The sequence below is a fragment of the Colletotrichum destructivum genome, chromosome 3 (genome assembly GCF_034447905.1).
Source record: "Colletotrichum destructivum chromosome 3, complete sequence".
NCBI classification, from domain to species: Eukaryota; Fungi; Ascomycota; class Sordariomycetes; order Glomerellales; family Glomerellaceae; genus Colletotrichum; species Colletotrichum destructivum.
In genome coordinates, this window is record NC_085898.1 from 5,643,817 (window position 1) to 5,657,466 (window position 13,650).

At 53.5% G+C, this 13,650-nt stretch overlaps 8 protein-coding genes across 8 annotated transcripts; 4 read left to right on the forward strand and 4 right to left on the reverse strand.

The window, feature by feature from the left end:
- Positions 1-217: 217 nt before the first annotated feature.
- CDEST_05838 (Putative cytochrome P450) lies at positions 218-1,016 on the reverse strand (the record flags this gene model as incomplete). Its single annotated transcript, XM_062921997.1, has 2 exons — positions 631-1,016; positions 218-568 (listed from the first exon to the last, which is right to left on the reverse strand). The coding sequence occupies exons 1-2, from the start codon at positions 1,012-1,014 to the stop codon at positions 218-220; spliced, it is 735 nt and encodes a 244-aa protein (XP_062778048.1). The 5' UTR covers positions 1,015-1,016.
- A 1-nt stretch (position 1,017) lies between these two features.
- On the reverse strand, positions 1,018-2,007 carry CDEST_05839 (Putative cytochrome P450; the record flags this gene model as incomplete). The annotated part of the gene is made up of 3 exons (XM_062921998.1): positions 1,018-1,499; positions 1,565-1,854; positions 1,939-2,007. 3 exons carry the CDS (start codon positions 2,005-2,007, stop codon positions 1,031-1,033), a joined length of 828 nt encoding a protein of 275 aa, XP_062778049.1. The 3' UTR covers positions 1,018-1,030.
- A 732-nt stretch (positions 2,008-2,739) lies between these two features.
- CDEST_05840 (uncharacterized protein) lies at positions 2,740-4,105 on the forward strand. Its single transcript, XM_062921999.1, has 3 exons — positions 2,740-3,289; positions 3,351-3,781; positions 3,852-4,105. Exons 1-3 carry the CDS (start codon positions 3,112-3,114, stop codon positions 3,921-3,923), a joined length of 681 nt encoding a protein of 226 aa, XP_062778050.1. The 5' UTR covers positions 2,740-3,111; the 3' UTR covers positions 3,924-4,105.
- A 141-nt stretch (positions 4,106-4,246) lies between these two features.
- CDEST_05841 (uncharacterized protein) lies at positions 4,247-5,322 on the forward strand. Its single transcript, XM_062922000.1, has 2 exons — positions 4,247-4,372; positions 4,499-5,322. Exons 1-2 carry the CDS (start codon positions 4,299-4,301, stop codon positions 5,283-5,285), a joined length of 861 nt encoding a protein of 286 aa, XP_062778051.1. The 5' UTR covers positions 4,247-4,298; the 3' UTR covers positions 5,286-5,322.
- Positions 5,323-5,390: 68 nt separating this feature from the next.
- Positions 5,391-7,128, reverse strand: CDEST_05842 (Putative cytochrome P450; the record flags this gene model as incomplete). The annotated part of the gene is made up of 3 exons (XM_062922001.1): positions 5,391-5,636; positions 5,691-6,795; positions 6,863-7,128. 3 exons carry the CDS (start codon positions 7,126-7,128, stop codon positions 5,391-5,393), a joined length of 1,617 nt encoding a protein of 538 aa, XP_062778052.1.
- A 1,018-nt stretch (positions 7,129-8,146) lies between these two features.
- On the forward strand, positions 8,147-10,248 carry CDEST_05843 (Putative terpenoid cyclases/protein prenyltransferase alpha-alpha toroid; the record flags this gene model as incomplete). Its single annotated transcript, XM_062922002.1, has 2 exons — positions 8,147-9,295; positions 9,370-10,248. The coding sequence occupies 2 exons, from the start codon at positions 8,147-8,149 to the stop codon at positions 10,246-10,248; spliced, it is 2,028 nt and encodes a 675-aa protein (XP_062778053.1).
- Positions 10,249-10,380: 132 nt separating this feature from the next.
- CDEST_05844 (Putative Methyltransferase domain-containing protein) lies at positions 10,381-11,268 on the reverse strand (the record flags this gene model as incomplete). The annotated part of the gene is made up of 1 exon (XM_062922003.1): positions 10,381-11,268. Exon 1 carries the CDS (start codon positions 11,188-11,190, stop codon positions 10,381-10,383), a length of 810 nt encoding a protein of 269 aa, XP_062778054.1. The 5' UTR covers positions 11,191-11,268.
- Positions 11,269-11,767: 499 nt separating this feature from the next.
- Positions 11,768-13,603, forward strand: CDEST_05845 (Putative cytochrome P450; the record flags this gene model as incomplete). The annotated part of the gene is made up of 5 exons (XM_062922004.1): positions 11,768-12,087; positions 12,157-12,685; positions 12,753-13,100; positions 13,180-13,353; positions 13,418-13,603. The coding sequence occupies 5 exons, from the start codon at positions 11,768-11,770 to the stop codon at positions 13,601-13,603; spliced, it is 1,557 nt and encodes a 518-aa protein (XP_062778055.1).
- Positions 13,604-13,650: the final 47 nt, after the last annotated feature.

Here is a 13,650-nt window from a genome sequence, read left to right on the forward strand (position 1 = left end):
AAGCAAGATTTACTTCGTGAGCTTTAGTTACGACACGGGGACCCGGGATTATGATGAATAGACCTTTTCGAGTCCATGGTTACCCTCCAACATAACTAAGCCAGCGACTGTTTCAGGGTGTTGGCAAGAACATGAGTCACGACAATATACTTTGATATTGACCTTTTCTTGACCGAAAGGAGATTGCGAACATTCCAGTAGTCGTTAGATGCATACCCTAGTCCCGGCTCCCTCTTGGCACAAGTTTGATGTTCAAGGGCCCCTTTGTCCAAGAGAACTTAACCGTTTGCTTCTCAATCCAGTCATCTTCCGGTTCCGAGAGCTCGTAGTCGAAGCGGTAAAGCAGATTGGCCAAAGTCAAGCGCACTATGCCATACGCCAAGTTCCTTCCCACACAGTCTCTTGGACCATGGGAGAATGGCCTCACAAGCGACAACTCATCATGCTCAAACCTCGCATCGTAGAGAGAGTGGGACCTGGGGAGAAAACGCTCTGGATGAAATTCCTGAGCGCATTCAAAGTGCTCGGGGTTTCGGTGGGTCGACCACTGATAAGTGTAAACCTTCGTCTATTTTCGTGTCAAGCAGTGAGCACATGTAGGTGGGATTTCCAAGACGAATTGCTACTCACTCCCTGTGGGACAAAACGTTCCCCAACAACTTCGCCCGGAGACACACGCGGGGGCTGTTCGGCCGTCGACGGATAGACGCGCATCGTCTCTTCGATGCAAGCGTTGAGATATGGTAAAGAAGCAGGAGTTGTGCTCGCGAAGGAGATTTCGCTTTCGCTTGCGAAGGCGGATCGAATTTCGGCCAAGAGAGCCGCACGAGCCTTGCTGCCAGCCGGCCGAGCAAGATGGTACAAAACGCCGCACAGGGTGGTTGTGGTCGAATCGCTCCCAGCTGTGGCCAGAATCAAAGAATTCTGGGAGATCTCCATGTCGGACATGCCTTTGTTAGCGGGTACGGTTTCTTTCCCATGATCGCCCCCATCCAGGTCTCTGTCTTGCGTCATGTACGTGATGAAGTCGCTACGGGACCCTGCCTGCACCTAGAGCCATTCGCGCTTTAGCTTTGGCTTCGATAAAGAGCCCATACTTGCGACTTGTTTTGAGCCCACCAATATCCGCCATGTAGGCAAGAGGTAACAGTGGAATCAGAAGAGGGAAGGCCAAGAGGAAACTTCCTATCTGTAACCCCTGGGTGGAATCGAAGAAGCCCATGATGAACTTCTGCTGAGTGCTGTTCTCTAGGCTATTGAAAGAGTTGGAGAAAATAAGATCACTGACGATATCCATGGTGAGGAGGTAGAACCATCTCATAATGTCTACGCACTCCCCTGACCCCGTCGACGCCAACGCACGCAGCAACGTATGGACATGCCGGACAATATCTGGTTCCATATCATTGAGGGCTACAGTGCTGAAAGCTGGCGCGATAGCTCGCCGTTGGCGTCGATGAGTCTCGCGCGGGGCGTTGATGAGGACATTGTGATCACCACTGTCATTGAAGTCAGCAACATGCAGCTGCGACGACGGTCTTAATCTTTGAGGTCATAGACGCACGGGAAGAAGTGGCCGGGGACTTTGGGCCATTCAGGCGCGCCAGAGGACTTGTGGACGTAAATGCTTTCCCAGGCATACTGTCCATCGATAGACAAAGAGTCGGGCGATATACGCACAATGGGTCCGTACTGAATGTGTAGTTGTGCAACTGTCTTGAAGAAGAGACCTTGAATGTGAGAGTGGTAGCGAAACGGTAAGTTCGAGATGGCCAAGGATGATGGGCCAGGGAATTTTGATAGTGGATGGAACCAGAGTCTGTACACCATCGTGGCGATGCGACGGATGATGAGCTGAGGCTTCAGTCAATTTCTAACTCAACATACACACCAGTCCGTGGATATGATCACGAGACACAGTAGAGTTCCAAAACTTACCAAGGCTACTATGCCCGGAAGGAGCGCCATGAGGGAGGGTTGAAGCCCAAGATTGAAGCCGAGTAACATTGTGAAAGTCCAGTGCAGAGTGAATTGCAAATTGCTCGGATTTACTTATTGCAGCGGGCAGCAGGCTATGGGTGGCGAGGTAAAGTCATGAAAGCAAAGCAGGTTCAGCTTGAAGGCTTCGGCGAGTGTCTCAGGGTTGACCTACCAAGGGTCGTCAAGCCTATGGACAGACTGCGCAAGCCCTGCGTTCCTGCAGACACACCTTCAGTGCACTGTGCTTATTAGCTTGCATTGACTTCAGGGGTATCCAAACAAAAACATCGGGCGAACTCGATATCGGATGTTGGTTAGCGGGGACAGGGCGCAGAACATCCGTGTGTGTCCTTGTAGTTTAAATTGACAGAGAAAGGCCGAACGAGCCTGACCCGTTGTCATGAATCAAAAAATACAGTTCATACTGCCTAAAACTCAATGTCATGTTCAGTCCATGCCCAACCCCCCTCCCTTTCTGGACCATACCACTAGCGGGCGGGCAATCATCCTCAAACGATCTTAAAGCAGTAGTTGCAGTTAGTGGCTAACTACAACAACTATATCAGAGCCCTACAGGTAGTCACTGTGGCCAGAAAGTAACTGCTGGTAAGTTTGTGGTTAAAAGGGTGTTTGTTTCGCCGATGACTCAGGCCGTTAGTTGGGGCCCATAAAGGTCAAGCGGCCCACAATACACTTAAATTTGCCATTTACGTACTATCTCCCCTGGTGGCACTCTTCGCCTACAAGCTGTGGCGTGTGCACCTGTTTCCTAAATTTGCCATTTACGTATTATCTCCCCTGGTGGCACTAGAAGCAACCTTTTTTTTTCTTTTCCCCGTTGAAACTTGTCACACCAAGCTACTAATTGTTTCGTGAAATAACCCCCCGAGGTGATCTGCAGGCAAGAGGCGGTTTGACGGCTTGGCACTAGTAATCAGAAAACCTCCGGTTGCGGGTCTTGGAAGCTAGTTGAGAACCGCTGTTGGATTCTCTGTCGGCGAGCAAGACTCAGGAGTCAGTTCCGAACCAGCTGCAAAGGACAGATATGCGTGTAGCATAAGAAAGCCTCCAACAAGCAAGGCACTAACGGGAAGAATCTTTTCAAGTTTCAGACCATTATTGCCGATCTCAATGGGTAAATTCATCGACATCAAGTTCCTCCCGGCACCTAGGAATGATGGCGGCGGCCAGGCGTCTGGCCGGAAGCTCAAGAGCATGGCCATGAACTCCCGAGACGAGAAGCCGGGCTATGAGGGTGTTTTTAGCGGACGTCCTCTCGAGAGGCAAGAGGTTGTCGAGATCTTGGACGGTTAGTTCCCCATGATGTTGTTCCATTTCTTCACTACTTTGACGACCAACACATGTGCCAGTGTGGGACAGAGAATCCTCATGGAGAGCCAAAGAAGAGTCTCCCGACCAAGAGCAAGTCCACAAACTACTCGATGGACTCTGCGACGGGGCCGGTATAGATCTGTTCTCCCTGGCAGTCTTCAAGAACCAGTTTCAGCTGGACAATGACTTTCTTCCCGCTCCGGATGGAGGCGTTATGAGAATGGCTCTATTCTTGGTACCCTTGGGCACAGAGGAGGCGAGTTTCGCCCGTGGCGTTATCGACGTTCTGGGACCGGCCGGCTTCACAGCCGGTTGGGGTCTGCAAACAAGCGATTATGGTGGTAAGACTTGGAGAGTGCTGTTGGTGCTCTCGAATATGGAGAGCGTAGCCCAGTCAGAGGGCGCGATGGCTCGAGTCGAATCCTCTCTCAATGCCGTGTTGGAACCGGCCAAGGCCCAATCTCTGCTGGTAAGAAGCAACCCCCCCCCCCGACCACATCGATTCCCGCCCGGACGGGGACTGAGCTAGCGTTTCCCAGCATCACATCAAGTGGAAGAACCCTTTGGCTCAAGCGGGTTTGGCTGTGTCGGGTGGGATGAATCAAAGTTAGTAAAGGAAGAAGCACAAGTCGGGGAGAGTTCAAAAGGTTAAGCACCAGGTGGAGCGGACTCAAACTTTCCTGTTTTATGTATCATGGTACTCCAACTTTCCTGTAAAAACGACGTTTTAGACGGTCGTGGCTGACTCGTCGGCTAAGCCGCCCTTCAACGCACTAAACTTAAGCTATCAACCATGACTCGCGGGCTTCCACCGTGGGTTGTTCTGACGTGCCAAGAGGACGGATGAAGTACAGCGCACGAGAATCGAAGGAACATTCGGCAGGGCTCAGTTGCGAGGTCTGGTCGGCACATCCGCAAGTCTGCTATTTATTACCATGTTGCAGCTAATGAAATGATAGTACCTGACACCCTTGACCTTCTGAACAATGTCGTACATCGGTGGACAAGCAGCTGCGAGTCCGAAACCCGGCACCGACTTCGTCGTCATTGGCGCAGGCATGTGAGTCGCACCATGCTCTCTGATGTTGCTGTTCGCCCCGCCGGTCATTCGTGCCCACGGCAGGCTCCCACGAACATTGCGAAAAGACAACGATCACCGAGGCAAATCCACTGATTGGTGTTTCAGGTCGAGAACGGGCACCAAGTCGTTCGGGGAAGCTCTTTCAATCATCTTGGAGGGCCCCGTCCATGATGCTGGTGTGCAATGCAACGCCGGTCACAGGGTAGCTGGTGAGCGGTGGCTTGAGGTTCTGGAGCTTGGCGCGATACCTCCGGAGTCTAGGACCAAGACGCAACACAACAAGATCCAGTATCTTCTTTCCGAGTTGACCGAGGGCTATGTGGCAACGGTAGACTGGCCAGCCAACTTCATGACTGAGGAGTTACTACAGCTGCACCCCAACGCTGTTGTCATCTGCACGACGCGTGACCCCGACTCCTGGGCTAAGAGCTTGGCCATTCTAGGCCAGGTCATGAACAACTGGTACTTCCCATTCCTCGTCTCGGTCCTGCCCAAGGTGGGCCTTCACTCCCGGTGGAGGGAAGGCTGGGAGAAGATGGTCCGATCTCGTTACCAAGTACCGAGCAGTGCTAGCGAGCACTTTAACATCGTCATTCACGAGGACTATCTTCGCAAGGTTGTGCCCAAGGAGAAGTTGCACTTCTATACTCTGGGGTCAGGGTGGGGCCCCCTTTGCGAGATCTTGGGAGTTCCTGTGCCTGCCATCCCCTTTCCTCATTGCAACCGGGGCGACGACATTCGGAGGACATATCGCAACTTCATGTTCGCTGGTGCTGCGGCATGGACGGGTATCTTTGGTTCGGCTTTTGTGGTTTGGTGGTTGCTGGCGCGTAAAAACAGCATCTGGAGCATCGTTTCGATGTTGAAGTCCGCGACATCGCGCAAGAGCTAAAGTTTAGAGTGTCATATAAATGCTGTTTTGATTCGGCAGCCTCTGCTCTGTATCCATAGAGAAAAACGCCGTTTTGCTACCATTCTATGCTTTCTCGCTACTCTTTCACAGCGTCAAGTTCCACTGAACATTCTCCCATCCCTCCCTCTTCGTCATGGTGCAAGAAGAGTCCCGCCCTTCGTGCAGGGGCTTCAGGACACCCTCGCCCAGTCTGGTCGGGCCTGTTGCAACCGACTCTGGCTTCAGACCATGGATGTCAAACCCCAACAGCAATGCCGAGGCGAAAGGCAGAATCTCGCTGTAAGCGAAAACTCGTCCGGGACACAAATGCTTGCCGCCCCCAAACGGATACTACATTTGACTGTTAGTCCCCTGCGACCTCAAGCGAATCAAGCGTCCACTCACGAAGGAAGCCTTCTTCTTCTGCTTGTCGCTTCCCTGCAGATCCACAAATCGGTCGGCTCGGAAAACTCTAGCATCATCTCCCCAGACGTCTGTCGAGGCATGCAAGGCTCCTGCCGTCCAGATGACAGGCACACCTTCCTTCAGCACGTAAGACTTGCCCTCCGCGTTCATGACCGTCATGTCTTGCAGAGGATGACGCGTGCCCAAGAACTGATTGCTCATGCGAATGGCTTCATGCCAGCTGCTTATAAGAAGAGGACAGCTGGTCTCATTGATCGATGAGACTCGCAGTTCAGCTGTGTCGCCCTGCTTAGCGACCAAGGGTTCCAGCTCGAGTCTGATTGCTTCTACCCACTCGCGGCTCTGGAGGACACTGGCCAACAACCAGAAGATGGTTGGCACAGAACCGGTGGTCGCAACGAACATGAAGCTCATCTCCATTCTTCCGATTTCATCAGGGGACAGTCCCGCTTGGCGAAGTAGCTCAGCACGTGTTCGGATAAATGGTGTGACGTCGTCGTTGTCCTCAGACTTGGCGCGGTAAAAATCAATCATGGCCCTCTGGACCTTTTCGCGGCCGTTGAATGCCCGTGATGCAAGAAGCTTTCCAAGGAGTTTGCCCGGAATCAGTCGCGTAAAGTCACCCTCAAAGTCCCATAGTGCTTGGATCAGGGATTGGTCCTTCTTGAACGGATCGCTAGCCCCGTAGAGAGTGTTGGACACCGAGATGGTGATGTGATGTCGAAGCCAGACGTACAGGTTGGACGTCTCGAAGCCCTGGCCACCGGTACCGAGTTCATTAATTTGGTTGTTGAGGTATTTGAGCGCCCTGGCAGTCATCTCTTTGAGGCTTTGGCCCATGAGACCATCGTGGATAGCATCCATCAAACGCTGCTGAATCCGATCCTCGACTGCCTTGGGTGACCTGAGCAAGGCGACTGTGTCTCTGCTGAGGCCGAAAACGCGCTGAGCAAAGTCGAGACTATACTTGTCATGGGACAAAGTCTTGCTACGGAATGCCGAATGCACCACTGCGGGTGACCATACCACATAGACTTTGGCATGGCCGAGCTGCAGAGTTGCGAGCTCGACATTGTGTATCTTCCTGCACGTTGAGAGTCAGCAAAGAGGTGATTCCTCGAAGCTTTTATTTTTATGCTTGAATAACCTACCGAAGCTGGATGAAGTATTCACTGGGCTTTTGCAAGAAGCTCAAGATGTGACCAAACACGGGCACTTTAGGCTTCAGCAATGGTGGCTCATTGGCTTCGACTGACACCCTGGTCACTCTCTCCAGAACAGCGATGGCCAGAACTGCCAGAGTGGCTAGGCCGGCGAGATGCGTTGCGGAAAGGTTCTCTGGCATGCTTGTGGATGCCTGCCGAGTGAGAGAGTCGTTGAGCGAAAGAGTGTCTGCAGCAGAATCTACAACGTCCATGTTACCCAGTGATGGCAGTTGTTTTGCCGTCGTAGATTGTCTATGTCAAACTGGAGCAGAAAATAGTACCCAAGGCGCAAGTAGGAGAAATGGCCACAGAGGCAAGTCGAAGCAGACAGAATATTACCTCATTTCCAGCAACACAGGGTTTGAGGCAAAGTATACTATACTAACTATTCTACTTGTACTCCCCTTCCTTGTAGTCTTCTTTGTTGACAGTTGACAGTGCCATCAGCACTGTGTGCACACTTAATCGTGCTTAGCAAACCTTCAGGAGAACTCATTACCCAACTTGAATCCACTGTTTACACAAGCGTCCTTGAGAGCTAAGATGCTGATATAGACAGCAGTCCATTTACTGGCTTAATTAGGGAAACCCGGTCAAGGTAGAAACATGCGAGACAGATGATCTGGCCTTTGTATTTGATGCCGGGAGCATCGGTGCAGGTATGCAAGTTTCCGGAGCTCCCCCGGGGGAGGGGAGGCCGGCGGGCACAACCTGCTGCAGCCGCACGGGCAGCGGACCTACAAGGATAACAGTGACAATCTTTCTGTCAAGTTAGGCTCATTATGGCGACGATTGCCCTTTATGGGCCCCAACTAACGGCCTGGGTCATCGGCGAAAAAACCACCCTTTTAACCACCAATTTATCAGCAGTTACTGTCTGCTGTAACACCTCATTATGTGGTTGGATTGCCAACTGTACCCCTGTCCTTGGGACTGGTGCGACACTTTTACCCAGTGGGATGTTGGGTGTAAAGTTTATCTTGACACACACACACACACACACACACACTACAAATAGACTGTCGGTATTTGAATGCAGCTGCTCAAAGCGTCGACATGGACTCCTCGACAACACGAACACGGCTTCTGAGATTTGGCAATGGCTCATTGAATCTTAAAGGGAACCAAGGTTTGGGTCGACGTAGAGATTCGATGAACTTTCCAGTTGCAGTCGTCTCTCACACTCGTTTATCATTGGCTCATTAATCTTATACCGAAGAGTCGCCGGCCATGAGCACTTCTCTTTCTGACTCGGCTTGGGAATGTCTACAGACAGCCGCGCAGTACGCATTCGGGCTCCAGCAACCTGACGGGCACTGGTATACCGAACTCCGATCCAACATCTCCTTCACAGCGCAGTACGTCTGCTTGCGTGAGATCGTCGGCACCAGCCTCAGAGCATCACAAGACGGCTCCCAATTCCGCAAATGGCTTCTCGCTCAGCAAAACGTTGACGGTTCCTGGAGTCTGGCACCGGGCGAGCCAGGCGACCTCTCCATTTCTGTGGAGGGTTACTTTGCGTTAAAGTTACTCGGCGTCTCCCCCAAAGACCAAAGCATGTGCCGTGCAAGGAACTTTACTCTCAGCGTCGGCGGCCTTCCGCAGGTTGGCATCATCACTCAGTTCCTCCTGGCCTTGTTCGGGCTCGTTGATTGGGACGAAATAGCGCAAGTCCCGGCGGAGTTGATATTGCTGCCAACCTGGAGTCCCATCAACATGTACGCATTTGCACATTGGTCACGCGTAACGGCCGTGGCCATGATGGTACTACGCCATCACCAGCCCGTATTCCCGCTACCTACCAAGCTCGCGTCACCGGGGACGTCCTTCCTCCACGAGCTCCACCCGGACCCAACAGACCTACGACTGAAGTTCTATCCGAGTATTGCTAGGCTATGGCGATCCGGGGAGTACGGGCGCTGCGCGGCCGCTGTGGTCGACAAAGCCGTCGGCCTGATCGATCCAGTGGTCAAGAGAACGCCCGTGCGAACGAAATCGCTTTCTCAATGCGTCCAATTCATGCTCGAACGCCAGACCAAGAGCGGATACGCGTCCTTCTGGCCGGCCAACTTCAACTGCATACTTGCACTCTACTGCCAGGGCCACTCTTTCAAGGACCCCGTCATTCAGCGTCTACTGCGGGCAGTCGACACTTTCTACGTCTGGAAAGACGAGGACGGCATGCGAAACCAGGTCACGTGCGGTCCATCATGGGATACGGCGCTGATGGCTCTGGGGCTGTGCGAATCAGGTTTGGGCGACGAGCGTTTGAGCAAGACGCTGGACTGGTTCAAGTCCACTCAGATTCTCAACGTTCGAGGCGACTTCGGGGTGCAGGCTCCCGGTCTGCCGCCCGGTGGTTGGGCTTTCCAGTACAACGTAGGTGACTGACCAGCTTTTGATTGACAATTTGACACATAGACCGGAATGAAATTCACTGACAATGAAAACAGAACGATTGGTACCCAGACACGGATGACACGGCAACCATTCTGCTGGCAATCCTTTCGTGGAGGCCATCTGAGCTCAACTCCGATTGCTGTGTCCGAACCGTTCAGTGGCTTCTGGGCATGCAGTGCACCAACGGAGGCTGGGGCTGCTACGACATCAACAACGAGAACTACTTCCTCAACCTGTTTCCGTTCGGACAAGGAAACGAGTTCTACGACGCCCCCGTACCGGACGTCACTGCTCGCATCCTGGAGGGTCTCGGCTTCGTTCTCCGCCTCCAAAAGACTGCCGATAAGTTGAACAGGCTGCCGCAGCCTCTCGTCGACCAGGTCCGAAACGCCTGCGCCAAGGCGATATCCTATCTGCATGCCACGCAAGACGAAGTCACTGGGGCGTGGAAGTCGAGATGGCACATCAACTACATCAACGGGACGGGGAGTGCGCTCCAGGCGCTGGCTCTGTTCGACGACGCGTTCGACGCCCGCGTGTCGGGCATGATCCAGCGCGCGCTCGGGTGGATGAAATCAGCACAAAACACCGACGGCGGATGGGGCGAGACTCTGCGCACCTACAGGGACCCAACGCTGCTCGGCCAGGGCGACTCGACGCCCTCGCAGACCTCATGGGCCCTGCTCGGGCTGCTCTCACATCTGGACGTCGAGGACGAGTCGATCAAGCGGGGAGTCGAGCACTTGGTACGCACTCAGGTCGCCCCCGGAAAATCGAACTTGCCAGGTAAGACTTGGGAACAGACTGGATATGTCAGCGTTGCTTTTCCCAACATCACTTGGCTTGACTACACCAGTACCAGGCACGCGTATCCCATGATGGCGCTCGGCCGATACATCCATAAAGTTCGGGCCGAGGCAAAATGTATTTAGTTTGCTGTTTTCTTATTCCTCTTCTTTTTTTCTTCCTCGCTGCCTTTTCTCTCAAGGCATAAACTTAGACACACCCTTTGCTCCTTGTGCAGTAGAAAACTTATTTATTCTCTCCTTTGTCGCCTCAACTACCTACCTCGCCTCTCTGCCCTTGAAACATAACATATCAACCGCGGGGCAGATCAGCTCGTGGCCCTCGGTGGCCTCCCACTCATCCCACGCCGCCTTGAACCTATCTACCTGCTCCTGCGTCAAAAAGCCCGTCTTGACAGCGCCCTCTCCCGTCTCTCCCTCAAAGTTGCGCAAGGCAACCTCCATGTGTTGTGGGCTCTGGCTAATGAAAATGCGGCCGCCGTTCTTTTCGTATCCGGCCTGCTGAGCCCACTGCTTCTTCTTCAAGCCCGTGTCCGGGTCGGATCCCATGTAAACCAGCGCCTCACGCTGCTTGCCCCATTGCTCCCGGATGCCTGGCAGGTCCGGCTCCAGCGACCAGATGGTGCCGAATGACATGGCGTCACGGACGGCGATGATGCCGCCGGGCTTGCAGACGCGCAGGAAGGCCTCCAGGGACTTGATCTTGTCGGCAACGTGCAGGAGGCAGCCGTGAGCGTGGACGACGTCGAAGCTGTTGTCTGGGAACTGTTCCAGAGACCCGGCGTCACCGACTTGGAAAGAGAGGTTGGGGACTTCTGGGCCGCAATATCGCGAGATGGCGTGGTCGATGACTCCCTGCGATATGTCGACGCCAATGGTCCGACCTTCGGGGCAGAGCTTGGCGAGCCCCTCGGTGATGTTGCCGGGTCCGCATCCGACGTCGAGGATGGTTTGATGGGGCTGGAGATGCGGTATCAGGTAGGCACAGCATGACTCGGCCGTGCGATAATCGTAGGCCTTGATGACCGTGGGGTGGTCGGCCTGAATGTGTCCGCCGGTGTACGACATAATGCAATCAAATGTGAACAGAAACTCGGTGTGGTTCCAAGGCTGTCATCTGGTTACCGGATTTGCTGAGTAAGGCAATAAACAAGGGCGGCGTATCGAACAGAGGCACTGCTATCATCTCCTTTAAAGGTTGGCGGGAGTCAGCCGAACCATCGCCTGAGATTGATTTTCGGTGGCCTTGGTTACGACAACCCCTTGATCTATCTGCACGGCACTTACTCGAGGGAGCACACTGGTACAAAGAGACTGGAGTCTCGTCGGTCCAAGGTCTCAGTCGGAGCTCCACGTCGAGTCATGAGCGGTTCGTTCTAGAACCGGAAGTCAAGGTGTTGTCGGAGCAGACAGAGCACCCGTCGGTTACGTTTGTAGCAAAGCAAGGGTAGCTTTGCCGATGGGCCAGACAGCCCGTTAGTAGCCGGATCCTGTGAATATGAAGCGTTTCAACACAAAACTCAGAATTAACCCTCTCTAGCTCACTCTTGAGCTCCCCACAACCATGATCTGCGCTTTCTCTGAGCTATCAGTGACAAAAGGTCAAGTGCAACCGCACACATAGATTTTGTGGGCGGTAGCAACAATGGCGATCTTCTCTACTGCCGGCGGGTGGCTTCAGGCTAATTTGCCTGCCATCTTCACCATTCCCCTGCTTCTGCTTCTCTCTGGCCTATTTTACCGGCCGGCCTTTCCAAAGGGGGCACCCAAGAGGAGTACCGAAGATTGGCCCATCTTCGGCTCCCCGCGGTTCTTCTCCGAACATGGCGATTTCAACCTCAGAGGTCTCGCCCGGACCGCCATTAACAACTTCAGTTTCTATCTTGGCAAGCACCAAGTCGTCAGCATCGGTGCCAAAGGGCGGATGACGTATTTTGATAGCAATGCGCTGAATGCTGGCGAAGGGTGAGTCGGCTCCGTTCTTATAATAGGGTAACCCAACAAAACCAGGGCTAAAGCTCGTGTAATTATCAGATATGCTACGCTATTCACAGGCACCCCTCAAAGGCAGAGTCCGGCAAAGAAGGCGAGGGACAGTGGCGAATACCAGTCCAAGTTCGGCAAAACCATCATCTTGCTCCTCAAGAAGACGTATCTCTCTCGAAGAACCCCAGTCATGGCTGCCGACGTGAGGGGCTCCATGGAACGCCTTCTCACCAAGGCAGCACACTCAAGCGCCGTGATGAAACCCTTCGAAGACATCTACCGCATTGTCTGGCAACAGACCAATCGCCTAGTCGGCGCTGATGAGGTTGCCAACTCGCCCGAGCAGCTAAACCGCGTCCTCTGCCTCTTCGAGGACATCGCCGAGGGCGCATCGCCCTTGCGTGTCATGTTCCCGATGATTCCTACTTTACAACACGTCAAGAGAATGGTTGCCGGTGCAAGGCTGCACGGCATATTGCAGGGGTTCGTGGACGGCCGCAGAGCTTCTGGAAGAAAGGAGGACGACGCTCTGCAGTTCTTGATAGATGCCGGGGAAAACCCGGCTGGCATTACAGAAGTAAGCCTGGATAAGGCGATAGTCGCAGCTGACGTCTTCGGGGCTAACAATGCTGGTCTGTTTCTAGTTCATCGCCGGTGGCCTCTTTGCGGGACAGCTCAACACCGGTGTTAATGCCGCCTGGCTTCTAATATACCTCGCTACCAACGAGAAGTGGTACAAGGAAATCCGAAAGGAGGTCGAAAGTGCTCTCTTGCGACACGGCGCCGACGAAGCAGGCGGAGCAAAGTCTGCCCTGGAGACCCTTTCTCGCTTCAGCTTGGAAGATTGGACGGGCGAGTTCCCCATGATTGATCTCTGTCTCAAGGAAACGATTCGGTTCCAGCTTCCAGGCACTTTCTGCCGCAAGAACACGAGTGGAAAGCATCTGCCCATTTCTGGGAGTGACGAGATCATACCAAAGGATGCCTACGTTGTAAGACAGTGCCTCCCCCCCCCCCCCCCCCCCCCCCCCCGCGAGTCGTTGCTATCCGCACAGTCCGCTAATGTGGAAGCCACCGGCGATTCAGGTTTTCCTCACTGACAACTGCCACTTCAACTCCGACATCTACTCTAGGCCGCTGAGCTGGGACCCCGGTAGATACTTAGAGGGTCGTGCCGAAGACAAGAAGGAGCCTCATGCTTACCTCGGCTGGGGAGTTGGGAGGCATTCTTGCTTGGGAATGGTGGTAAGTCCACCGTTTCGCTCCATGCATGATAGAGTCAATGTTCACTGACGTGTGAGATTTTCAGGCAGCACAGATGGAGGTTACAATGGTTGTCGCCTTCTTCTTTGCGCTGTTTGATTTTCAACTTTTAGATGATCAGGGAAAACATACCATACCGGACAGGAACCGATTCGGGGCTGGAAGACCCAGAGATTGGAACCCCAGGTTGCAGTACAAGTTGCGTTATCCCGAGAATGCAGTCAAGGCATAAACAGTGTGCGGCAATAGTAATACACCTCCTTGAAATAACCAATGTGT